Source organism: Columba livia, chromosome 1 (assembly GCF_036013475.1).
Source record: "Columba livia isolate bColLiv1 breed racing homer chromosome 1, bColLiv1.pat.W.v2, whole genome shotgun sequence".
Lineage (NCBI taxonomy): Eukaryota > Metazoa > Chordata > Aves > Columbiformes > Columbidae > Columba > Columba livia.
This window is the reverse complement of record NC_088602.1, coordinates 27,896,817-27,916,474: the sequence shown is the minus strand read 5'-3', so window position 1 is coordinate 27,916,474 and position 19,658 is coordinate 27,896,817. Positions and strand designations below refer to the sequence as shown.

Sequence of the window (19,658 nt, the reverse complement as noted above, 5' to 3'; positions counted from 1 at the left end):
TTTAGGATCCTGTTGAGAAGTATGCATCCATCTCATTTTTCTATCTACATTTAAATGTACATAATTGTGTGAATAGCTACACCACTTTCTCTTTTTATCAGGCTGTATGTATTGAAAATTCATGCATGGTCAGAGGAAGTAAAGAAGGAAGGAATGGTTTTATTCACATCTTCAGACAGATCATCAATCCAGCAGAAAAAACATTGCATGAAATGCTAAGAAATGATAAGCGGTTTAGGTGAGTAGCAGTTTTGACAGCACTGAGATTTTCCTACAGAGGGTAACTATATACAGCACAGCAGGTCTGAGAAAAAGCTGTCAATCGTGGGTTTTTGGACTTTGGTGGGCAGCGAGGATAAGGAAAGAGTTACTACCTTCTCAAAAAAAAAAAAAAAAAAGGCCTGGGGGGCGGTGTGAAGGAAAAAGAAAAAGCATTCTCCTCCAGGTGTATGGTGAAAGGACTCCCAGACTTTATTCTAGAATGGTTGTCTACAGCACGTAAGAGTCAGTAAGCGACCAGAATGAGCAGAATGAGAGGACTAAGAGGAATAAGAAGACAAAAGGGATTGAATGATACATCCAAGGCTATAAATGCCGTGGATTCTGGAGGTTTAATTAACAAGTAGTACAGTTCCATATGGGTGCAGCATGACTGCATACACTTGTGGTACTTATTTCTGTCCCCTGCCTGCAAGTATCTCAATATTCCTAGAGAGCAACTACCCTTGGCATCCTCCATCTCTTTGACTTGCGAGATTTTTATTCAATTAATTCTGCTCTGATCCAGGTTGCCAATAGTGTTTTGTTTTGTTTTGGTTTGGTTTTTTTGTGGGTTTTTGTTTTGCTTTGTTTTCCTCAAATCCTTTTTCCTCAGTCTGCTACTCTTAATACTGTGTATATTTTTTTTGTAATTTTTTTCTTCCTCCACTGTCTTTATTTCTGGGAAATCACGAGAGCATGTTAAGATTGATGTGCTATCTTAAAAAAAAGGCAACTAAATGCCTGGACACAAGTATAATTACTACAGAATGAATTTATGCTTTGTCTGTTTGTTGTAAACAGCGTTTTCCTCAGTCTGGTGAAAGCTGCAGATTTAGATGATGTTCTGTCTCGACCTGGACAATGGACTCTATTTGTTCCAACTAATGATGCCTTTAAAGGTTTGACTGATGATGATAAGGATATATTGATAAGTAAGTAACCAAAAAAAAAAAAAAAAAAGTGGCTAGTGCATTTCTTACACACAAGATGTCTGATAAAAGACTTTACCTTTTGCATAGAGCAGCTCATAGGACTTCCCTAAATCAGTTCATTCTTGGGGGTTAGAGAAAATAGCATCCCACATGAATTTAAATTTCAGTCCTTGATATATTATTTCAAGGTGTAATTACCTTCCAAATTATAATATGCATTCATTTAAATAGCTTCAACTTTTTGTCATTCAACCTTGCTATAGAATTTTTTTAAACAGAAAAGTTTCTTCTATCGTGTTTCTTTTCTAGTCATGAGCATTGCATTAAAAGATTGGGAGTATTGACCTTCCTATCTTTCCTTTCTCTTCTCTGTCTATACCTAGTGATCTCTGATATCACCTGTACTGTACAAGTTAGATGTTGAATACATGTTGCTAAATGACACTTTATGTATTTTCTTTCCATCTTACACTTTTAAACTCTGGAATTATATACATTTTTCACAAGATTTAAAAATAGTTTCTTTAATGCCATGCTTTATTTCTGTGAGAGAAGAAATGCACAGTGAATACTTCAAACTGTCCTGCAGAATTTCTCAGTAGAGAGGTAGACTGTGGCCACAGCACTATAAATATTTTTGGTTTATTTGATGCTAATGTGAATCTGGCCTGTGCACAAGTGCCAGAGGAGTGGTTGCGTTGAGTCCTGCATCCAGAAGGTCAGTCACATTTTCCGTTCCAGCACTTCTCAGATCAAAGGTCAACAGCATGAAGCTGAATCCCATGTATCCTTAATGAGTATGAAGAGCCCAGCTCAGAGCATTGATAAGCAGCAATCCCAGCTCTATACAGACTTTAGCACACTAATGAGGCACTGCGAATTTGAATTTTCTCTTCAGCAATTTAAAATTATGATAGTGTTCTAAATAACCTCTTCGTGTGGTGTGTGTCTAGTCCCTACCAGTAAATTAACAATAGCCTAAATAGCTAACATTAGATATCTATCAAATGAAATTAAGCTTGTCTCAAGGCTGTGAACTGAAGTAACTGGACAAATGTCATTGTTCTGTTTTTGTTGAACTATATAGTTATTTTATTAACTAAGACTGAGCTTATCAGGTCTATTATTTTTCTCTTCAATTCACAAATTTACATTGTACTCAACGTCAGTGCCATTTTGTATTATTTCTGTAAATAAGAATGCAAATACATTTACCATTCTGTTTTTCAAGGGGCTTTATCTACTGTCTTTTCCAGTCATTGTCACTCAGTTTCTACTTACTTTCTTGGCAGACAAGATTTTAATTTTCCCTCATTACTTTTTTTTACATTGCATTTTTTGTGTCAGATTACTTTCTGGAATTCTGTCCTGTCTTTCTTTAAAGACATTAGGTTGCTTTCTGCATAAAAACTAAACCTTAAAATATTTAGGGTTTGTTTTTTCGGGTGTGTTTTCTTTTGTTTTGTTTTGTTTTAAGGACTATAAAGAAACACTTTGTTTATCTGCAAGAAAGACACAAAGATTATTTTAACAAGTAACCAGTGGGACATAGAACAAAAGTAATCTGATAGTTTGTGAAAACAGCTCTTGAATGGCCAAGTTCAGGCTTTGTATGTATACTTGATGTTATGGTCACAAAATCTCTGTGCCAATTTTAGTAGGAAGAAAAAGAGCATTTAATTGCCTTTCAGTAGTAAAACAAATTGCAGTAGTATCAGTGGACAAAGCAAAGGGCAGAAAAATGAAAATGTTAATTTAAAGATACACCCAGAAAAAAATATAATCAGACAGTATTTCCATTGCAGTTTAATCAAGGCTGAAACTCTTGATAACAACCAATATCAGCATGTAACATTAATATGAAACTTGTAATAGAATGATCAATATTCCATGTAATGGAAAGCAATTGTGTCTTAAAACTGCTCTGCTTAGTACCCTGTCTCCTGGGGATGTTGTGGGTATTCCTACAGGCCATCTGATGACTTTGAACCTGCATGGACCCAAAGTGCCAGAGAACTTTGTCAGGACACTAACCTGGGCTCCAGAATCCATTTACTTCAGACAATCTTGAAAATGTTGGCTATTATTTTTCCTTCCAAGTAGCAATGTCAAACTTTGAAATATGGAAATCATCCCTAGAATAGTAGTTTTTTCCCCCCTTCCCAGGTTCTCCAAGCTGTGTCTGTTGTCTGTAAGAACAGACAAAACCAGCACTCCAAATGACTCCTCCTTTTCTGCCTGAAACAGCAACTTTCTCCTGCCCTAGATAGGACAGATATGTGTGTATATAAAGAGTTGTGAATAATTCCCAGTCATCTCATAAGGATGTTGACACAAGAGAATAATTATATAAATTGTTAGCTATAGTTCCCTTTAATTGCAACAGTCTTAAGCCTGGAGTTTATCTAAGAGCTTGGTGAAATTTGATATTGCTGACTGCTTAGTAGTCCTGAAATTATTGTGTAAAGAATGATATGTGAAGCTTCTTTAGGAAAAGGGAAAAAAAATATTATTAGAGGCACAAACAATTAAGAGAAAATAATACCGAAAAACAGGAAAATGCTGTCAGCTTTTCTGTTCTTTTGTATAGGAGTTCTCATAGCATCTTTATGATTATTTTCTGAGTCCCTTTTTGTCGTATGATTGGGGTTTTCTTCACTTTATCATAATTTTAACAGATTCAAATTATATGTGTACACGGTAGCTTCATTCATACCATGCTTAATGCAGGCTCAAGCCTGTGTGAATCCTTAGAATTCCAGAAAAAAACTATCCATTATAATTTAATTTTTACTCCTACTTTTCTTTTCTTTTTAAACAGGAGACAAAAATGCTCTCAGGAACATTCTTCTTTACCACTTGACACAAGGAGTTTTCATTGGAAGTGGCTTTGAGCCTGGTGTGACAAACATTCTTAAAACTATCCAAGGAGGGAAACTTTACTTGAAAACAGTTAAGTGTTGAAAAAGAAGCGTCCCTGATACAGCCTTGTAACAGGGATTTGACATTCTGTGTCTAGCCACATTACAGAATGGGATGGATTTCTCTGAACATTGTATTAGGGCTTGGGATTTGTTTTTTAATGTCCCTAATAACTTGTGTTCTCTTTTCATCCTTTACCAGGTGAATGATACTCTTCTGGTTAATGAACTGAAATCAAGAGAGCCTGATCTCATGGCAACCAATGGTGTCATTCATGTTATTGATAAACTCCTGTATCCAGCAGGTGAGTATTAGTTAATGTAATTTATACACATTCTTGTGAATCTGTTTACATGTTATGTGCATGCAATAACTTCTAAAAGTTATTTCCTTTAAAGAGGCAATTCCTATGTGGAATAAGAAACAGAATTTTTTCCTTGCTACTCATTTTGTAGAATACCCTTGCTTTAAACCATGGCAACTCTTTGAAATTGTATTAAAGTCAAGCATATGGAAGACAAGATGCCCTAGGCTATCTTTTCCACTAATATGGTAGAATGTATATGTACAAGTACATGCTTCTGTGCATGTTTGAGAGTGATTACTTCACTGTAAATGAATGTAAAATGAACACACATGTATGTTTTCTCTTATATGTTCATTTCTTTTGTCAGATCTGCCTGTTGGAAATGATCAGTTGCTCACAATCCTGAAGAAGCTGATTAAGTACATTCAAATTAAGGTAATCTTTAAATAATTATTTCTTTGTCTCTTTGAAAGGATGTACGTTGCAATTCATAAGTGATTCTCTGGTCTGCAGACAACATATTCAGTGTTTCCCAGTTACCAAAATCTAACTATGAATGATACACTGCACTCAATAGTTGGAATTTGTGTTTCTCAACACCAAATAATTGTAGAATATTTATATTTGGATAACTCCAATGTGAACTGACCCAAATCTGCTCTCTGGTTCAGGTACACTTTTTCACTCCAGCAAAATAATTCACTTCTAAGTCCTTGAGGCAATCCTTCTTTGAAAGAAACATTGAGTGGCTAAATTGCTGTGTCCTTAAAACCACCAGCCTCGGTAGCCTGTGGAAGAAAATAGGCATAATTATTTTTCTCAGCTATCCACTTGAAATTACTTTCTCCCTCAACAACGAATTTTCTCTCCATCTCCTCAACACAGACCTAGTCAAATATCATAGCCTAACTTTTAGATCAATGAAGCAGTAAATCCTACCCACACTCATTAGGGAACTAGAAGGCAAGTGCTCTTTCTTTTGAATACTTAAATTATTTTTCTGGTTTTATAGTTTGTTCGTGACAGTACCTTCAAAGAGATTCCACTGACGTTTTACAGTAAGTTAATTTTAAATACTTCCAGATGGGTTTGAGATCGCTTTTTAAATATTGCCAATTCCAATCTTGAATTGTAGATCATTTTTTCAATAAAAAAGAAAGCAATTTCTGGGAAAGTAAGATGTGCCAATGAAGCACAGGAAGAGAAAGACTCAAAGTAGAATGTTTCTGGCTGTTGTGCTACTGTATGTATTTTTTTCCCTTTCCAGATGTGTGACAGGAAAATAACCCTGAAGTAAGCTGTTCAAAGTCTTTGGGACAGACAAGATACATATGGAAAAGATTGTTTTTCAGTTTTTAGCCAAGGTTCATTGCTTGGTGCATAGTGGATTTGTACTGCCTCTCTCTCCAAGATGTAGCACTGTACTGTACTGAATCTCCAAGATGTAGCATTGACCAAAGTCTGCACGGAGATTCTTTCTTTTTCACAAATGCTTCCAGATGGACAGAGTGTACCTGTTCCACCTGTTTCTCATATGTGCAAACATGAGACTTATATATGAGGCAGTTGTTCTGAGTATTTTCTCTTTAGGGATTAAATGTAAAAAAGAATCTGTTTTTTCTCTCTTGTAGCCTTTCTCAGGGTTTGCATTTAGATTCTGCATATAAAGTAGAACCTGTTGAAGAAAATGTTAGACTATAATAATAATAATATTATAATAGCAATAACAACAATAATAATGCTGAAGCTTTGGCTTGTGAAGGAATATGAATTTTTGCAGATTATTACATTTCTGTAGGATTCTACCCATATTTCTCAGTAGAAAACTGAGAATGGATACAGAGGTTAAAAGACTCTTGGAACAAAAAAATTGAATAATCTGTCTTGATGGCAAGTTGAATATGAATCAACCACGTGACCTTGCAGCCAAGAGGGCAACCGCGTCCGGGGTGCATCAAGCACAGTGCTGCCAGCTGGGCGAGGGATGTGATTGTCCCGCTCTACTCTGCACTAGTGTGGCCCCACCCCATGCAATTTGTACAGTTTTGGACACCTCATTATAAGGACATCACACTATCAGAGCATGCCCAGAGGAGTGTGACCAAGATGGTGAAAGGCCTTAAGGGCAAGACTGACAAGGAGCACCTGAGGTCACTTTTTTTTTTCAGCTTGGGGAAGAAAAGGCTGAGTGGTGACCTCATCATAGTCCACAAATTCCCCAAGGGAGGCAGTGAAGGGGGAGATGTTGATCTGTTCTCTCTGGTGAACAGTGACAGGACACAAGGAAATTGAACAAAGGTGCATCATGGGAAGTTCAGATTGGACTTTAGGAAAAGATTCTTCCTTGAGAGGGTGGTCAGTCACTAGAATAGGCTTCCCAGGGAAGTGATCACAGTACCAAACCTGTCAGAGTTCAAGGAGGGTCTGGGTGACACTGTCATATGGTTTAGTTTTAGGCTGTCCTGCAAGGAGCAGAGAGTTGGACTTGATGACCTTTCTGGGTCCTTTCCAACTCAAGATGGTCTATGACTCTGTCTCCCACACCAGTGAGAGTAGCACTAAAAGGAATTCCTGTAAACTGAAGCAAGGGAGGTGAATGCCAGACACCAAGAAACTTGCAGCTGTTTATTTAGTTGAATGTGGAAACATGAAGCCTGGGATCTCAACCAGTGAAGGCTTTTCTACCAATGAATGGGTGAGAGTCATTTATCAGAGCTGTTCAACGAATACTTGAGTCTACCCTAGGTGCAGAGGGACAACTTGATCTCCCAAGGGCACCACAGTCAAGCGCTCTGTGATGATCTACCAAGTGTAAGAATAGTTTTGAATGTCAGATGCTTTCATCTGTTTACCAGGTTAGCTCCCTAATGAAAAGGACAAGATTTGAATTTCAGATAGATCAGGGAATTGTGCTAATCTTTATGCAGGGAATTGTGTGAACCATTATTATTACCTGTCTTACATTGTCACGGGTTTTTTGACCAGTGGGTTTCACAAGGTGCAAAAAAAACAAACCAAATAACATGCCAGAAGACTCTGTTTGCAGGTGACTTGCATACACCACCATTTAGTAACTGGAACTGAGATCCATAACCTAGATCCTTTTGATTTACGTTTCCATACATTAATATCTATTATTTTATCCACATCTTTATGACCAGACCAAATCTAAATGATCATTGCCATAAAGAAACTATAAGAATGGAATGTGCTTTATATTCCATTTTCTATACTTTCAGAAATTAACATAATTGAAAGCAACGTCCAGCCCATCATCAGAAAGGAAGGTAAATGAGGCCCTGAGTATATATATTTCTGTATACGTTCGCATACATATACAGAATATATATTGTAAATATTTCTTTAACAGGATGTGTTTTGTACATAACTCCAGGATGTTCTGCACTTTGCTGGAAAAGCAAAGATACAAATATTGGAATTAGAACTGGCTGAAATATTTTGTATAAAAATATTTCCCACAGTTTTTCTCCCCAAATGGGTTTTCTCCTTTTTCTACAGGCATTTAAAAATATTTTTTAAAAATATTTTTTTCAAACAATTTGTTTGAAGTGCCACAAATATCACTATACTTTCAATAAAGACATTTATTTTTTTTAATTAAACATTTATTTAAAAAATAAGTACACTTGTTTCTTGAACTGTGAAGAAAATAATAATCAGTTCATTTTTTTTATAGTTTTCAATCAGTTCTAAACACCAATATCTGTCGGATTCCTGGAAAGGATGGTTAGCCAAAATTTATTTTTCAGTTTCTCAAGGAATCGCATGACCTAAAGTTTAGTGGTGGGACTGAAGAGATCAAAAAGTGGGACTGGGATTGCCAAAATCACTTGTGATTCAGAAATTAACTAAAACACGCATTGGTTTCACTAGACCAGGTACACTGCTAATGAGATCTGGTTCCTTGGTGAAATAAAAATGCTCAAAGAAAATCTGACCAAGCTCAACTGAGGAGAAAGGCAGCTAAAACTGTATTGCAAAAATTTTATCCAGACTGTTTAATCGTTGTTTCTGGGAGGACTTTTTCCCAACAGAAGTGACATGAACTTGTTTTTTCAACATCTTCTCTGTGTTTCATTCCACCTAAGATTATAAACACCATCTACCATATATGCTGATCTTGGTTGCCTAGTGTTCATCATTAAACCAGATCCACAGAGCAATAAAAATGGATAGATGATTCCATATAGTAATTCATCCAAGATATTTTAGAAATCTTCCTATGATAAAGGAGAATCACTCTCTGAAAGTACCTGTTCTTCTAGGCTAAATCCAGAGACAGGGTGATTTACATGGTTTACAAGTCGAAAATTAAGTGAAACAAGCCCCTCTTTTAAAGAAAATATAAATGTAGCACTTCTATAGTCAAATGTGCAGCTGTTATTCACCAAGGAAAGAAAAAAATACAAGAGCAATAGCTTTAAGATTCCAGAAATGCTGGAGAGCAGACTTCTTACCAGTATATGTAAAGACTTCCTTTCAGCAACTGAGGATCTGGTTTTTGCCTGAGACTTCTCAACAGATGTTTAAAATATCAGATAAACAAAAGTAAAATATGTAAATGTAAATAGTAAGTGTGCAATAAGATCTAAATTTAAGATAGCATGGGAGGAAGTTCAACATTTTACAGCATCATTGCAAGTGTCTTCTCAGATACTCCATTACAGTCATGTGCTACGGGGATAAGGCTAACTTCATCTCACCCCCGTGGAATACCATAAATATTTTTATGACTATTTGTAACCTGTTGTTTTTTTCCTATGTCACAGACCCATCTGTCACACAGCTCACTAAATTAATTGAAGGGGAACCTGAATTCAAAATAGTCAGGGAAGGGGAGACAATAACTAAAGTGATTCATGGAGGTTAGTATGCTTTCAGCAACTCAATTTGTATTAGCTAAAATTTGAAACATTCACTATTCCCAGTCATTTTCTCCTTTATGTAGGTGATTCCTCTGATATGTTAGACAAGTGTTCTGTTTTTAACAAGACCTTCTGAAAGTGTTACAATTTTATTGCATCATCTCATTCTCACATCTCATGCATTTCAATAAAATGTTTTTGGTTTTTTTTTCCCAGTTATGTCCTATAGCTACAACCAAGACAGTATTAGAAATGCTCTGCATGCTGACATACCATCTATCTCAGTTAAGAATTATTTGCTGGTTTTTGTCCTGCAATCAAAAATTCAGTACGTAATTCTGTGATAGAAACGTAGTTTTATCAGACAGGTAAACTTTGCCTCCTGCTTTGCTAGGGGCCTTGAGAAGTTCACATCTAGGGTGCTTTTAAAGGCAAAACACCATGTAGCCATCCAAAATTTGGAGGAAACTTTGTTCCTGGTCTGCTCTGAACATTTTTCTTTTTCATAAAAGATGCTATGGTATTTCCTTGTGTGCTCCAGCAAGTTTTAGTATCTCGAAAACAGTACTTGTAACGCTGTTCATCATCTGATTAATGTCTTCAATTTAAAAATCCTTGTAGAACCAATTATTAAAACCTACACCAAAATAATTGATGGGCGACCTGTGGAAGTGACAGAGAAAAAAGTAACAGAAGAAAGAATTATTCAAGGTAAATTATGCTGAGATATTAATACTTAGTGAAGACCACCATTACCTAACAACACATCTTAATTTCTTTCCTAATGCCTAAACTGTATTTCCCAGAGAGATAAATCTTCCTTAATGCTTCCCACTGTCTATGTATATCTGTGTATGGCTCATATGTCTAGGTCTGGCTGTGTGTGCTACATACACATATACAGAAATGGCAACAATATTTTAACAACATGAAAAACAATGAAAACTTTTTTTTTTTTTTTTAATGTATTTGCAAACCGTGTGCTTTTTCAAATTTCTTGCTACCATTTCAGAATTAGACTGCTTTTATTGCCTTTTTTTAAGTCTGGCTTGCTTTAGAAAGAAGGTGCTTTTTTTTGGTGAACTTTTGCATTGTGTATCTCCAGGTAGGCTTCATTTGATAAAAGTTAGATCTTCAGTGTGTAGATACCTACTTTTACATGTCATCCCATGTCCTCTTGACACTAATTTCGGAAAAAAAAGAACTTCGCTGTTTCTCAGGATGGAGGGGGCCTAGACTGATCTTTCATCCATAAGTTAGACTTTTTTATTCAGCTAGTGTAAGATAAAATTAATGCGCATCTGTGTCCCTTGATCTTCTTCCACAGTAACTTTAAAACTCTTTGACAAATTTCAATTATATTTGACCTACTACAGAGCTATTTCTCTAAGTATCCTAGAAACTTCATGGAAATTGAAAAGTGGAGTATTCAGGCAGTCACAAATTCTCTGCTAATATGTTTTTATCCCCTTAGTTAAATAACAGTTTGAATGCTGCCATTAAAACTCATAGCAGTTGTAAGGGAAAGACAGTGTTGTAGGAACATTTTGACTTAGAAGAAAGACTTAATATTCAGTTTATTTAGGAAATCTTAAAATTCAATTTAAGAAGTCATTCAAGAAAGAACCAGACAGGTTATTCTCATATAGCTATTTACTATAATGGAAAAATCTGAATGAAAAACACTGGCGGTTTCTGAAGAAACCTGGGACTATTTTTCAACACAGAATTTCTGAGGGAGAAAATAAAAAAAAACAACCGAACAAACCACTTTCTTATTTCTCAAATTCAAGTTACATAAATACCCACATGAAATGTTTACTATAATGTAAAATGCCAGTGTTTCAGACCTGATATCTCCTCATCCCTCTATGGCAGAAATTGATAAAGTATTCCAAATGTTAAGCTCTCAAATTATTCGTAGCAGCAATAAAAACAACAACATCTATTCACAACAGTAGAGCCAGACTCTTTTTGCACTTAGTGTTTAAAACTGTGTCTTACTTCAAGAATGTGAGCAGATATTTGTTATAACTATGTTATATTTTTCTAAGTACTTTCCTGAATAGCTATAAATGGTATTTGTAACCCTCTTTCCATCTTATTTGGGACACAGTGAAAGATAAAATGGTGGTAAAAGTAGATCAAAGCATGTTAACCATGGAACAATCCCAGCTGTTAAATAGGAAAAAATAATTTAAAAGGCAGTCCTGTTATATCTGATTAAATCACCATCTTACACATTTTTTCCAGGTCCTGAAATAAAATATACCAGAATTACTGCAGGTGGTTCAGACAATGAAGAAAAGTTAAAGAAACTGCTTGAAGAAGGTTAGTGTCCTTGTTCTATTTCCTTACTTTAAAATATATATGTCAAAATCTAGTGTTCTGGTTTGAGTCTCTGATCTTCACATTTCAGTCAGCTTCACAGTTGAGGCTGCCTAGGTCTCATGCACAGTATGCTATGTCTGTCATGCAATATTATATTTTCAGTGCTTACATGGAATTTAATTTGATAATTTTGTAATAATTTTGTAATTCGGCAAAATGCTATAATAGGATTAATTCAGTAACATGCTGTCATTGCATTGTCAAATGTTTTCTGTGAATCAATGTTGTGCCATAACCTGTATCCTATCAGAGGTTACCAAGGTGACCAAATTTATTGAAGGTGATGGTCATTTACTTGAAGATGAAGAAATCAAAAGACTTCTGCAGGGAGGTAATTCAGTGTATTATAACTAACCTTTTTGCAACAGGTTATGATAACTGAAACCCCTGTCAGATACAATGATCTCAACGTTTTAAAGACTGACCTAACGGAGGTATAATTTTAATGGGAAAAATAATGGAATTCCATATGTGAAGTGCCAGATGCCTATGAAATGGAAATAAGTACCAAATTTTGAGTAATCAATTTTGTTATTATATTGATTAGGAAAAAAAATATTTGGGAGTTTTTTCAGTCTTTAAAAAGTTATCTAATTAAAACTCAGGGGAGCAATGAAGATTTATTCCATTAGCTGTGAACTCTTAAGCAAATTTAAACCTGAAAAAAACTTATTAAGTGGAAAGTACTGTAAAAGGCCAAATTCATCTTAATTATCAGTTCATCAGAAATGAATATTCATTGCCCTCAAGATAATAATAAAGGCATGTTGAGTATCTTTCTTTCAATGCTTACAGGTGATGGATATCAATGCATTAACTTTAATTCTCTTCAAATATAGCACTCCAAGGAATGGTTTTCTTTCCTTCTTGCTCTTTTAATTCTAACAGTTTCGGCAATATATAACCAGTAGCTGTAGAAAACTGGAAAAGAACTTGTGCTTATGAAGTTAATCTTTTTCTATGAATTTGGAATGTTCTCTGCTTAATGTAGATTAGAAAAACTATTTATAATAGCAACGGAGAATTAAAAAAGAGAATTCAAGTGCTGTGATTTTAGTAATTATTAGTGTAAACCCAAGTCAGGAGCTCAAAAAGATGTGGATATTTCTCTTGGTATATATTAACTGAATCCACTTAATTTTGTGTTCACTTCTCGGTAAGTTACAAACTTGAATACTAGCGAAGCAGCTCACAGCCAGCCATGTGTTCACTGAAATAAATCTTGTAGTCCTTCAAAAGCACTATCCTGTGGATGTGACTTAAATTTAATTTTAAACCTGAGTGATGGCTGAACAACACAGAAAGATTTCCACCAGTCAAACCATGTTAGTTAATAATACAGTTAGTGTTAGAGACAAGTTATGAATGGTCATATGGTTATGAATACTGTTGGCTGTAATTCTCTCTTCTGTTTTGAACATCTAAATCTTAGCTTTACAGACTTAAGACAGGACTTCAGTGTTGAATATTTAAAAACAAATTTGAAAATTAAATTAATTTTAGGAAGAAAATCTCTCCATATACTGAACTATGTTCTACTGGTGTCAACAAGGCAATGAAGAGCAGGAGCAAACTTTACCTGTAGAACTGCTGAAAATTCTGGTGACAGTTCAGATTCCAGAATCTAACAGTTACAATTGTAATTGTAATCATCTTCAGTTACAGAGGCATGCAATTAAACAGGCATAATCTGTAGAGATACATCTTACAGTGGTACTACAGGTGTATGAAAAAGAGATATTTTCTCTGTAATAAATTTGGAAAAGACAATATCATCTCTTGAATTCTTGTTATTTTTCCTTGCTATTATATTTTAGCTTGCATAAGCATCCTGCTTTATAGAATGGACGAAATAGGCAGATTTGTCTCTTGTTTTAATTTGATTTTTATTTACCTTTTCTATGATTTGTCCAGTCAGCTACCTTGGCTGCCGTGATAATACCTTACCATATGTTTAGCCAATACAAGCATATATATATGCTGCTTTATGGCTGTTGTTGATAATGGTGATAAAGCTTTATGGCCTTCTTGTCTACATCAAATTACTTCTGTTTTACTGAAAATTTCCTAAGCATTTAAATTCAAGTTTGGTCACAAATGAATATGTTCCCACTGTCTAAAGTAAAAGCATGTTTTCATATGGGCTGTAAGTTTACTCATACAATATCCAGTGCTGCTTATTACAATTGACAGTCTTTACTGAAACAAAACTTCAAGCCAACATTTCCATTAATGACTCTCAGCCCTAGAGAAGGAATTGTCAGAGGACCTTACGACATTAATAACATGGCAGCCTGCATACACTTACACCCCCAAAATGACATTGTGACTGCAGAAGGCTCCTTGTATAAGGAAAAATGCTATGCCAGATTTAACTCATTTGTTTTTGATGATTATCATAGCTGGAACTGAGTACACCAAGGTTACTAAAGTAATTGAGGGAGAACCACAGTTTATCGAGAGAGAAATCAAGAAAGTCCATCTGGAAGGTTAGTTTGTCTAAAAATCCAGTATCACTAAGACCTGCTTTGTCTGAAGTGATCATTCCAGGTGGGGTTTTGTAATAGCTATTCACAGAAATTACTTAGGTCTGAAGCCAGTATTTTAGCAAGAAGAGTTTTATAATTGTTTTGGACAAGAATTATTTCACTGACATGCAGAGACAAATGTTGGGGCTTATCTTGTGGCTAAAAGTAACTAACAGATTTGGCAGGCATAGTAGACAAGAGGAAATGTTTAACCACAAAGCTTAGGTAAAACATTTGAAGGAACACTCACCACAAGAATTGCCTTTTCGCTAAGCAACAGACCCAGAAGAAGAACACGTGAGTTGTTTTTAACTTGAGTTATTTCTTGTTGGTGTTAATGTGATCTGTTGATGTGAGGGGTTCTCAGCTTGGTGAAGTGGGAGGGATAGGGTGGAAGGAATATAACCTCTGGGGCTGAGTAAATATCTCACAGGGTCTTGGAATTTCTCTGTTCTTACCATGGTTTTAAATGGGAGAAGCTCTTGGGCTTGAAAAAGCTGAATTGAATTGAGGTCCAAAATTAATCTCTCTTAAAGGAGCCAGCTTGGCTTTATACTAGGAAATTGTTCTTCAAGTTTAACAATTGTTTTTTAATATTCTTCATTCAAAGTTAAGAAGTAGCTTGTTTAGGGTTTCTTTTGGTTTTACATTTGTATGTCCTTTTCCAATTATAATTCTAATAATGCAGAATAACTTACTCTGTCGGCCTTTTAACTAAATCAATAGGAAAAAAAATATGGCTTGTGGAGAATAAAGTTAAATAAATATGTTTCTACTTTTTAAATTTTGAAGTTTATGCTAAATACTGAAGATATTCCATAGTGTTTGTACAACTTCAATGTTGAGTAGTACAAGGCATGCAGGGAAGTCAGATGTTGCCTGAAAATTACAGACAGGTGTGAACTTTGACCATGGAGTTTGCCTGAAAGCGTAACTGTATGGACAGCATAGAAGTATGCAAAGCACACTTTTGATGGACCATGTTCTGTACTTTTCAGGGTGGTGCAGATCTGGAAATTTTCTATTATGTTGATGCAGATATCCAGTGTTTAGCCTGAGCTATAATAAGGTGAAAATTGCATCTCAAGGCCATGCAATTATGTATGCTGTACCATGCAATTATGTACCCTGTACCTCAGGATAAAAAGGCAACTGACTATGGCTGGTTAAGTGAAAATACAAGTACTTAATCATTATAAAGAAGGAAAAATATATCAGTAACATGTCTGTGACAGTAACAGAAGGATTATCTCTTATGCTTGTGAAATGTTTTTCCTCCCAATGAGGAGAAATTTGATTTTAAAAAAATGTATCAAAGTTTGATGAGAAAGAGGAAAAAGTATCATTAGTTTCGCTCAGTCAGTATTTTGGAAACAGATATATCTGCTAATGAGGGTGGTACCTGCTCAATAGCCCTTGCTTTACTCTACCCTTTAAAACAGAAGTCTCTGATAAAATTAACTGAACTCTAGATGTGGAACAACACTGTGGACTCACAGTGTAGATACCCATCAAGCCCCAAGCAGCTGGAGATGAAGCCAACATCTTTTGATGGTTGAGTTTCAAGCACATCACTTATAAATAACTGCTGAAGTAATGTCTATACAGCAGATGCGAGCATCCTGTGCCAAAAGCTGAGTCTGAATCCTGGGCTGTACATTAACCCGACTTTGTACATTGCTGACAGTGTAAAATGGTGTTTGCTGAGTGAAGAGCATAAGCAAAACATCCTGGCACATACCTACATCATGTAACCATCTGCAGGAGATAAGTGCGAATAATGGATTAATTCATACAGTCAAATTGTAAAAATACTTTCAAAATGTTGATGAGATTTGATGGATTACTGCACATGACAGAAATGTGTGAATTGTATTATAAATATTCATGTTTCAGGTGATTAAGTCAACATGCTAATGAGACAAAATCCTTAATTTTCTAAAAACCTTAAAGAACAGACTTCATGAGTCAGCAATGGGATTCCAACATTTCTAATGAGTTTTAATTCAAAAGATGTTACAGATAACTTCTGACTGCAACATTTCTGTTTTCTAGAAGCACCTGTACGGAAAGTACAACCAACTAGGAGGACACAAGGTAAAAGCAAAACATATATTTAAACATTTTAAAAAGTATCAAATATTAGTCTCAGATGAAGTCAGGAAAGAAAAAACATACACTTAAGAAAATGGAGTTTGAAAGGAGTGAGTTACATTTATGCTTAAAAAAAAATTAACAAAGTTTAGTATTGTTAATGACTGGGTCTCTATATTTTTTACTTATATATATTCCTATCTGAAAATAACTTTGATTACGTGCTTGGGCCAAACAATATTTCTAATTAGGATAAAGCATCAAAGTGAGATCTGACTCTGGAGCTGAACATTGTGAAAATGATACTGTGCAATTCCCCACTGTGGTATTTGTAACTCATTGATTCTACATTATTTTGATCAATTAAGAAGCTGAGATAGCATTGTAGTTTCCTAGCTGCCAGCACAGCAGTGAAAGATTCAACATCAGGCTTCATCTTTTCTATATACGTGTCTGTTTCACAAGGAAATATAGTATACTGTGTAACTAGTTTGTGTATAATTATAGGTAGTAATTGTGTTTTTTTTCACATTTTTCCCAGGGGGAACAGGAAGAAGGAGGACAAGACTGGCTAATTCCTAAAAGCTTTCCATGACAGGATCCACAGAATTAAAAATAACAGCATGGACTCTGAGAAGAATAGAAAATATTTTTTTAAAAACTGAGAACATTAGAAAATAAGATTGTTTTGATAGCATAATCTAAACTGAACCATGAATCCATAAAAAGATGTGAAGCTGCAGATACTCACTGCTAGCACGGTGCTCACTAGGACTAGTCCATTGGAGGTGCTTTAACAGCTCTTGATAGTAAGCATTATGCAAGGTGGGATCCTGGAGCTGCTGAAGACCATCATCTTCTGTAGAACCAGGATTCTTTCTTATGCTGGCTAGTAAGTGTTTGCAGGTCTGGATTCAAAAAGAGCAGGGAAAAATACAGAGTGTATTTTTTTATTATTATTATTTCCACAAAATAGGAAATATAAATAAAATTTGATCATTTTTAGAAAAAAAATCAGGTGACTTTTAGACTAATCTAAGGAAATACGAGATGTTAACATAGCACTTTTGGTTCAGTAGTATTCTTATGCTTTTTATAAGTCAAACTTCGCCATGTTTTTAATGTCATAACACCAATAATGTTACCTTTTCTAAACAAATGAATATGCTTTATATTAAACATATATTTTCTTGTCATTGTTGTTCTACATTGCATATCCAAATACCTTCTGGTAACACAGCTAACAGAAGGTCTTAAAAAGAAAAAAGCAAACATTATGAGCTTCTTGATATGTATTTGAGATCATGTTGACTTCTTTATTTATAAGAAATATCATTCCCATGAAAGGAATCCTATACCAACACATATACTGAGATTCCAAGGTGTTTTCATAGTTTTCCCTAATTGTGTCTTTTGATTATTAAAGTGGATTATAAAAGGGATGAATAAAATGCATGCCAACAATTAACTCAGCATGGAAAAAGTTTTTACAAAAACAAGGCTAGGTCTGAAAGCTTTTATATCAAAACATGCTTTGCTAATACATGGTGCTAATATGGATTTATCTGTAAATTATGTCGATTTTATAACTCTAGTTTTATACTCATAAAAATTGTTTGCCTTTATTAACAAAAGTTGGAAAACAATTATTCGCAGAGTAGGAAAAAATGTGTACAAAGTGCCTTAATTCTGCAGACCAAAGTTTTAGAGGAGTTACCTAATGTGCTTTTATAATTGATTTGAAACAAGTACTCAATAAAGAATTTGGCGGAACTGTGCTTGCTTTCATTTGTAAATATTTTTGTATTAAAATAGCAAATTCTACATGTCTTAAGGTTTATTGTAGTTTTTAGGATGAAATATACTTTCATGGAAGCAAGATGATGTTTCCTTTTCTCTATTAGCACATGCTAATGCACTTAGACTTCATCACTTCCCTTAAATGCAATCAAATACCTTCACCAATTCCCTGACCCACATACCACGAGCACTACTCCCCGAAAGGCAGAGCCATCTGAACATTGGACTGATATGTTGTTCAGCCTTACTGGGGTGTCTCAATAAGGTGACCTCAGTTTCTACAATCACAGTGCTTTGGAGGAAGAACAGCTTTTAACCCTGGTAAAAGCTAGGTAGATTTTAGATAAGAACGTGAATGAGAGCTCTTAGAACTACCTAGATGGTGAACGGAAGCTGTCACGTTGTCCTGGGGTCTTTGACTGTCATTAAATCATTAACTTTCTTCATCTTTGTACCACCATAACCTGTTTAGTCAAGTAAGATTTTAAAGGACAATAATTATGTAGGGGGAAGAACATGCCTGTGCTCTCTTCTCCCAAAAAAAAGAGCAGGAAGAGGTGAAGAAAATAGAAGGGGTCATGAACTGACAGATAAAGAATCTACAGCAACTGGGGAGGAAGCAGGAGGCAAGAAAACTAATTAAAACCTATGCTGTGATCGGACATTTTAAACTTTTCAAGTGGGAATAAATTTGTAACATACTAATTTTGTCATATTTTCTGCTTTGATAACATTTTTAAAGCCTCCGGTAGTCACTGAAATATCTTTCTGTACTTTGACATTCACTAATATAATCCAGGTGAAATGCAACAATATACAAAAGGACATTCTTCTATGAACACTTATTTCCCTGATACATTCCATCACCCTGAGTACTTCCTTAACCATCAAAGGTGCCTGCCCAGCTGCACTGTACACCGACATCTCTTCTGTTGGCATGTCTTTTTCTGTTTATCTGAACAGGAATCCTTCCACAATGCAATGCAGAAAAAAAATCAACATGTTCTTTTACTTGCTTTTCATATAGTCATTTCTGGCTCAGCACAGTCTTTTACCAAAGAGCAGATCTGGAGAACTATTTTGAATATGAACCCACCACCCACGCCCTGTTATCCATTTCTCCTCACCTTATAGTTATTTAAACAAATGTAATGTGTCTAAACAAGGGATGAGCATACTACCAAGTCTGAATGTTTACTAGTAACAGAGAATTAACTCTTTTCTTTGGTGTGTCCTTATAATCTCTTGGGGATTTATAAGGAGGAGCACCCAGTTGATTTGGCGATTGAATTCTCAAAGCACTTTATCTGCTTCCTGTTGTATCCTGCATGAAAAACTGATGTCAAAGAATTAATAACTGGCAGTCATCACAAATCTGTCAGTTTTGCCAACAGTAGATGCACGTAAGTGATTTATAAGATCACTGAATACTCCTGCCTATTTTAAAAATAATGAAATTTGAGAATGAAATATTTAATTCTTCCCTCATGATATTCTGGAAACTAGGATTTATATCTACATGTTTTTCTTTGTGACG

General features: G+C 35.2%; 1 protein-coding gene across 13 annotated transcripts in view; it reads left to right on the top strand.

Moving 5' to 3' along the window:
- POSTN (periostin) overlaps positions 1–18,099 on the top strand; it is a 34,069-nt gene extending 15,970 nt beyond the window's left edge. The window contains exons 11-24 of one of the 13 annotated variants that reach the window (XM_005501866.4): positions 102–238; positions 1,063–1,193; positions 4,015–4,145; positions 4,317–4,419; positions 4,790–4,857; positions 5,435–5,480; positions 7,662–7,709; positions 9,213–9,308; positions 9,930–10,019; positions 11,562–11,639; positions 11,950–12,030; positions 14,102–14,188; positions 16,283–16,324; positions 16,863–18,099. In XM_005501866.4, coding sequence (XP_005501923.1) covers positions 102–238; positions 1,063–1,193; positions 4,015–4,145; positions 4,317–4,419; positions 4,790–4,857; positions 5,435–5,480; positions 7,662–7,709; positions 9,213–9,308; positions 9,930–10,019; positions 11,562–11,639; positions 11,950–12,030; positions 14,102–14,188; positions 16,283–16,324; positions 16,863–16,903 — 1,179 coding nt within the window. In that variant the 3' untranslated portion in view covers positions 16,904–18,099. The remainder of the gene's footprint in view (positions 1–101; positions 239–1,062; positions 1,194–4,014; positions 4,146–4,316; positions 4,420–4,789; positions 4,858–5,434; positions 5,481–7,661; positions 7,710–9,212; positions 9,309–9,929; positions 10,020–11,561; positions 11,640–11,949; positions 12,031–14,101; positions 14,189–16,282; positions 16,325–16,862) is intronic. The other 12 variants (XM_065052289.1, XM_005501869.4, XM_005501867.3 and 9 more) reach the window with 12 other exon arrangements.
- Positions 18,100–19,658: the final 1,559 nt, after the last annotated feature.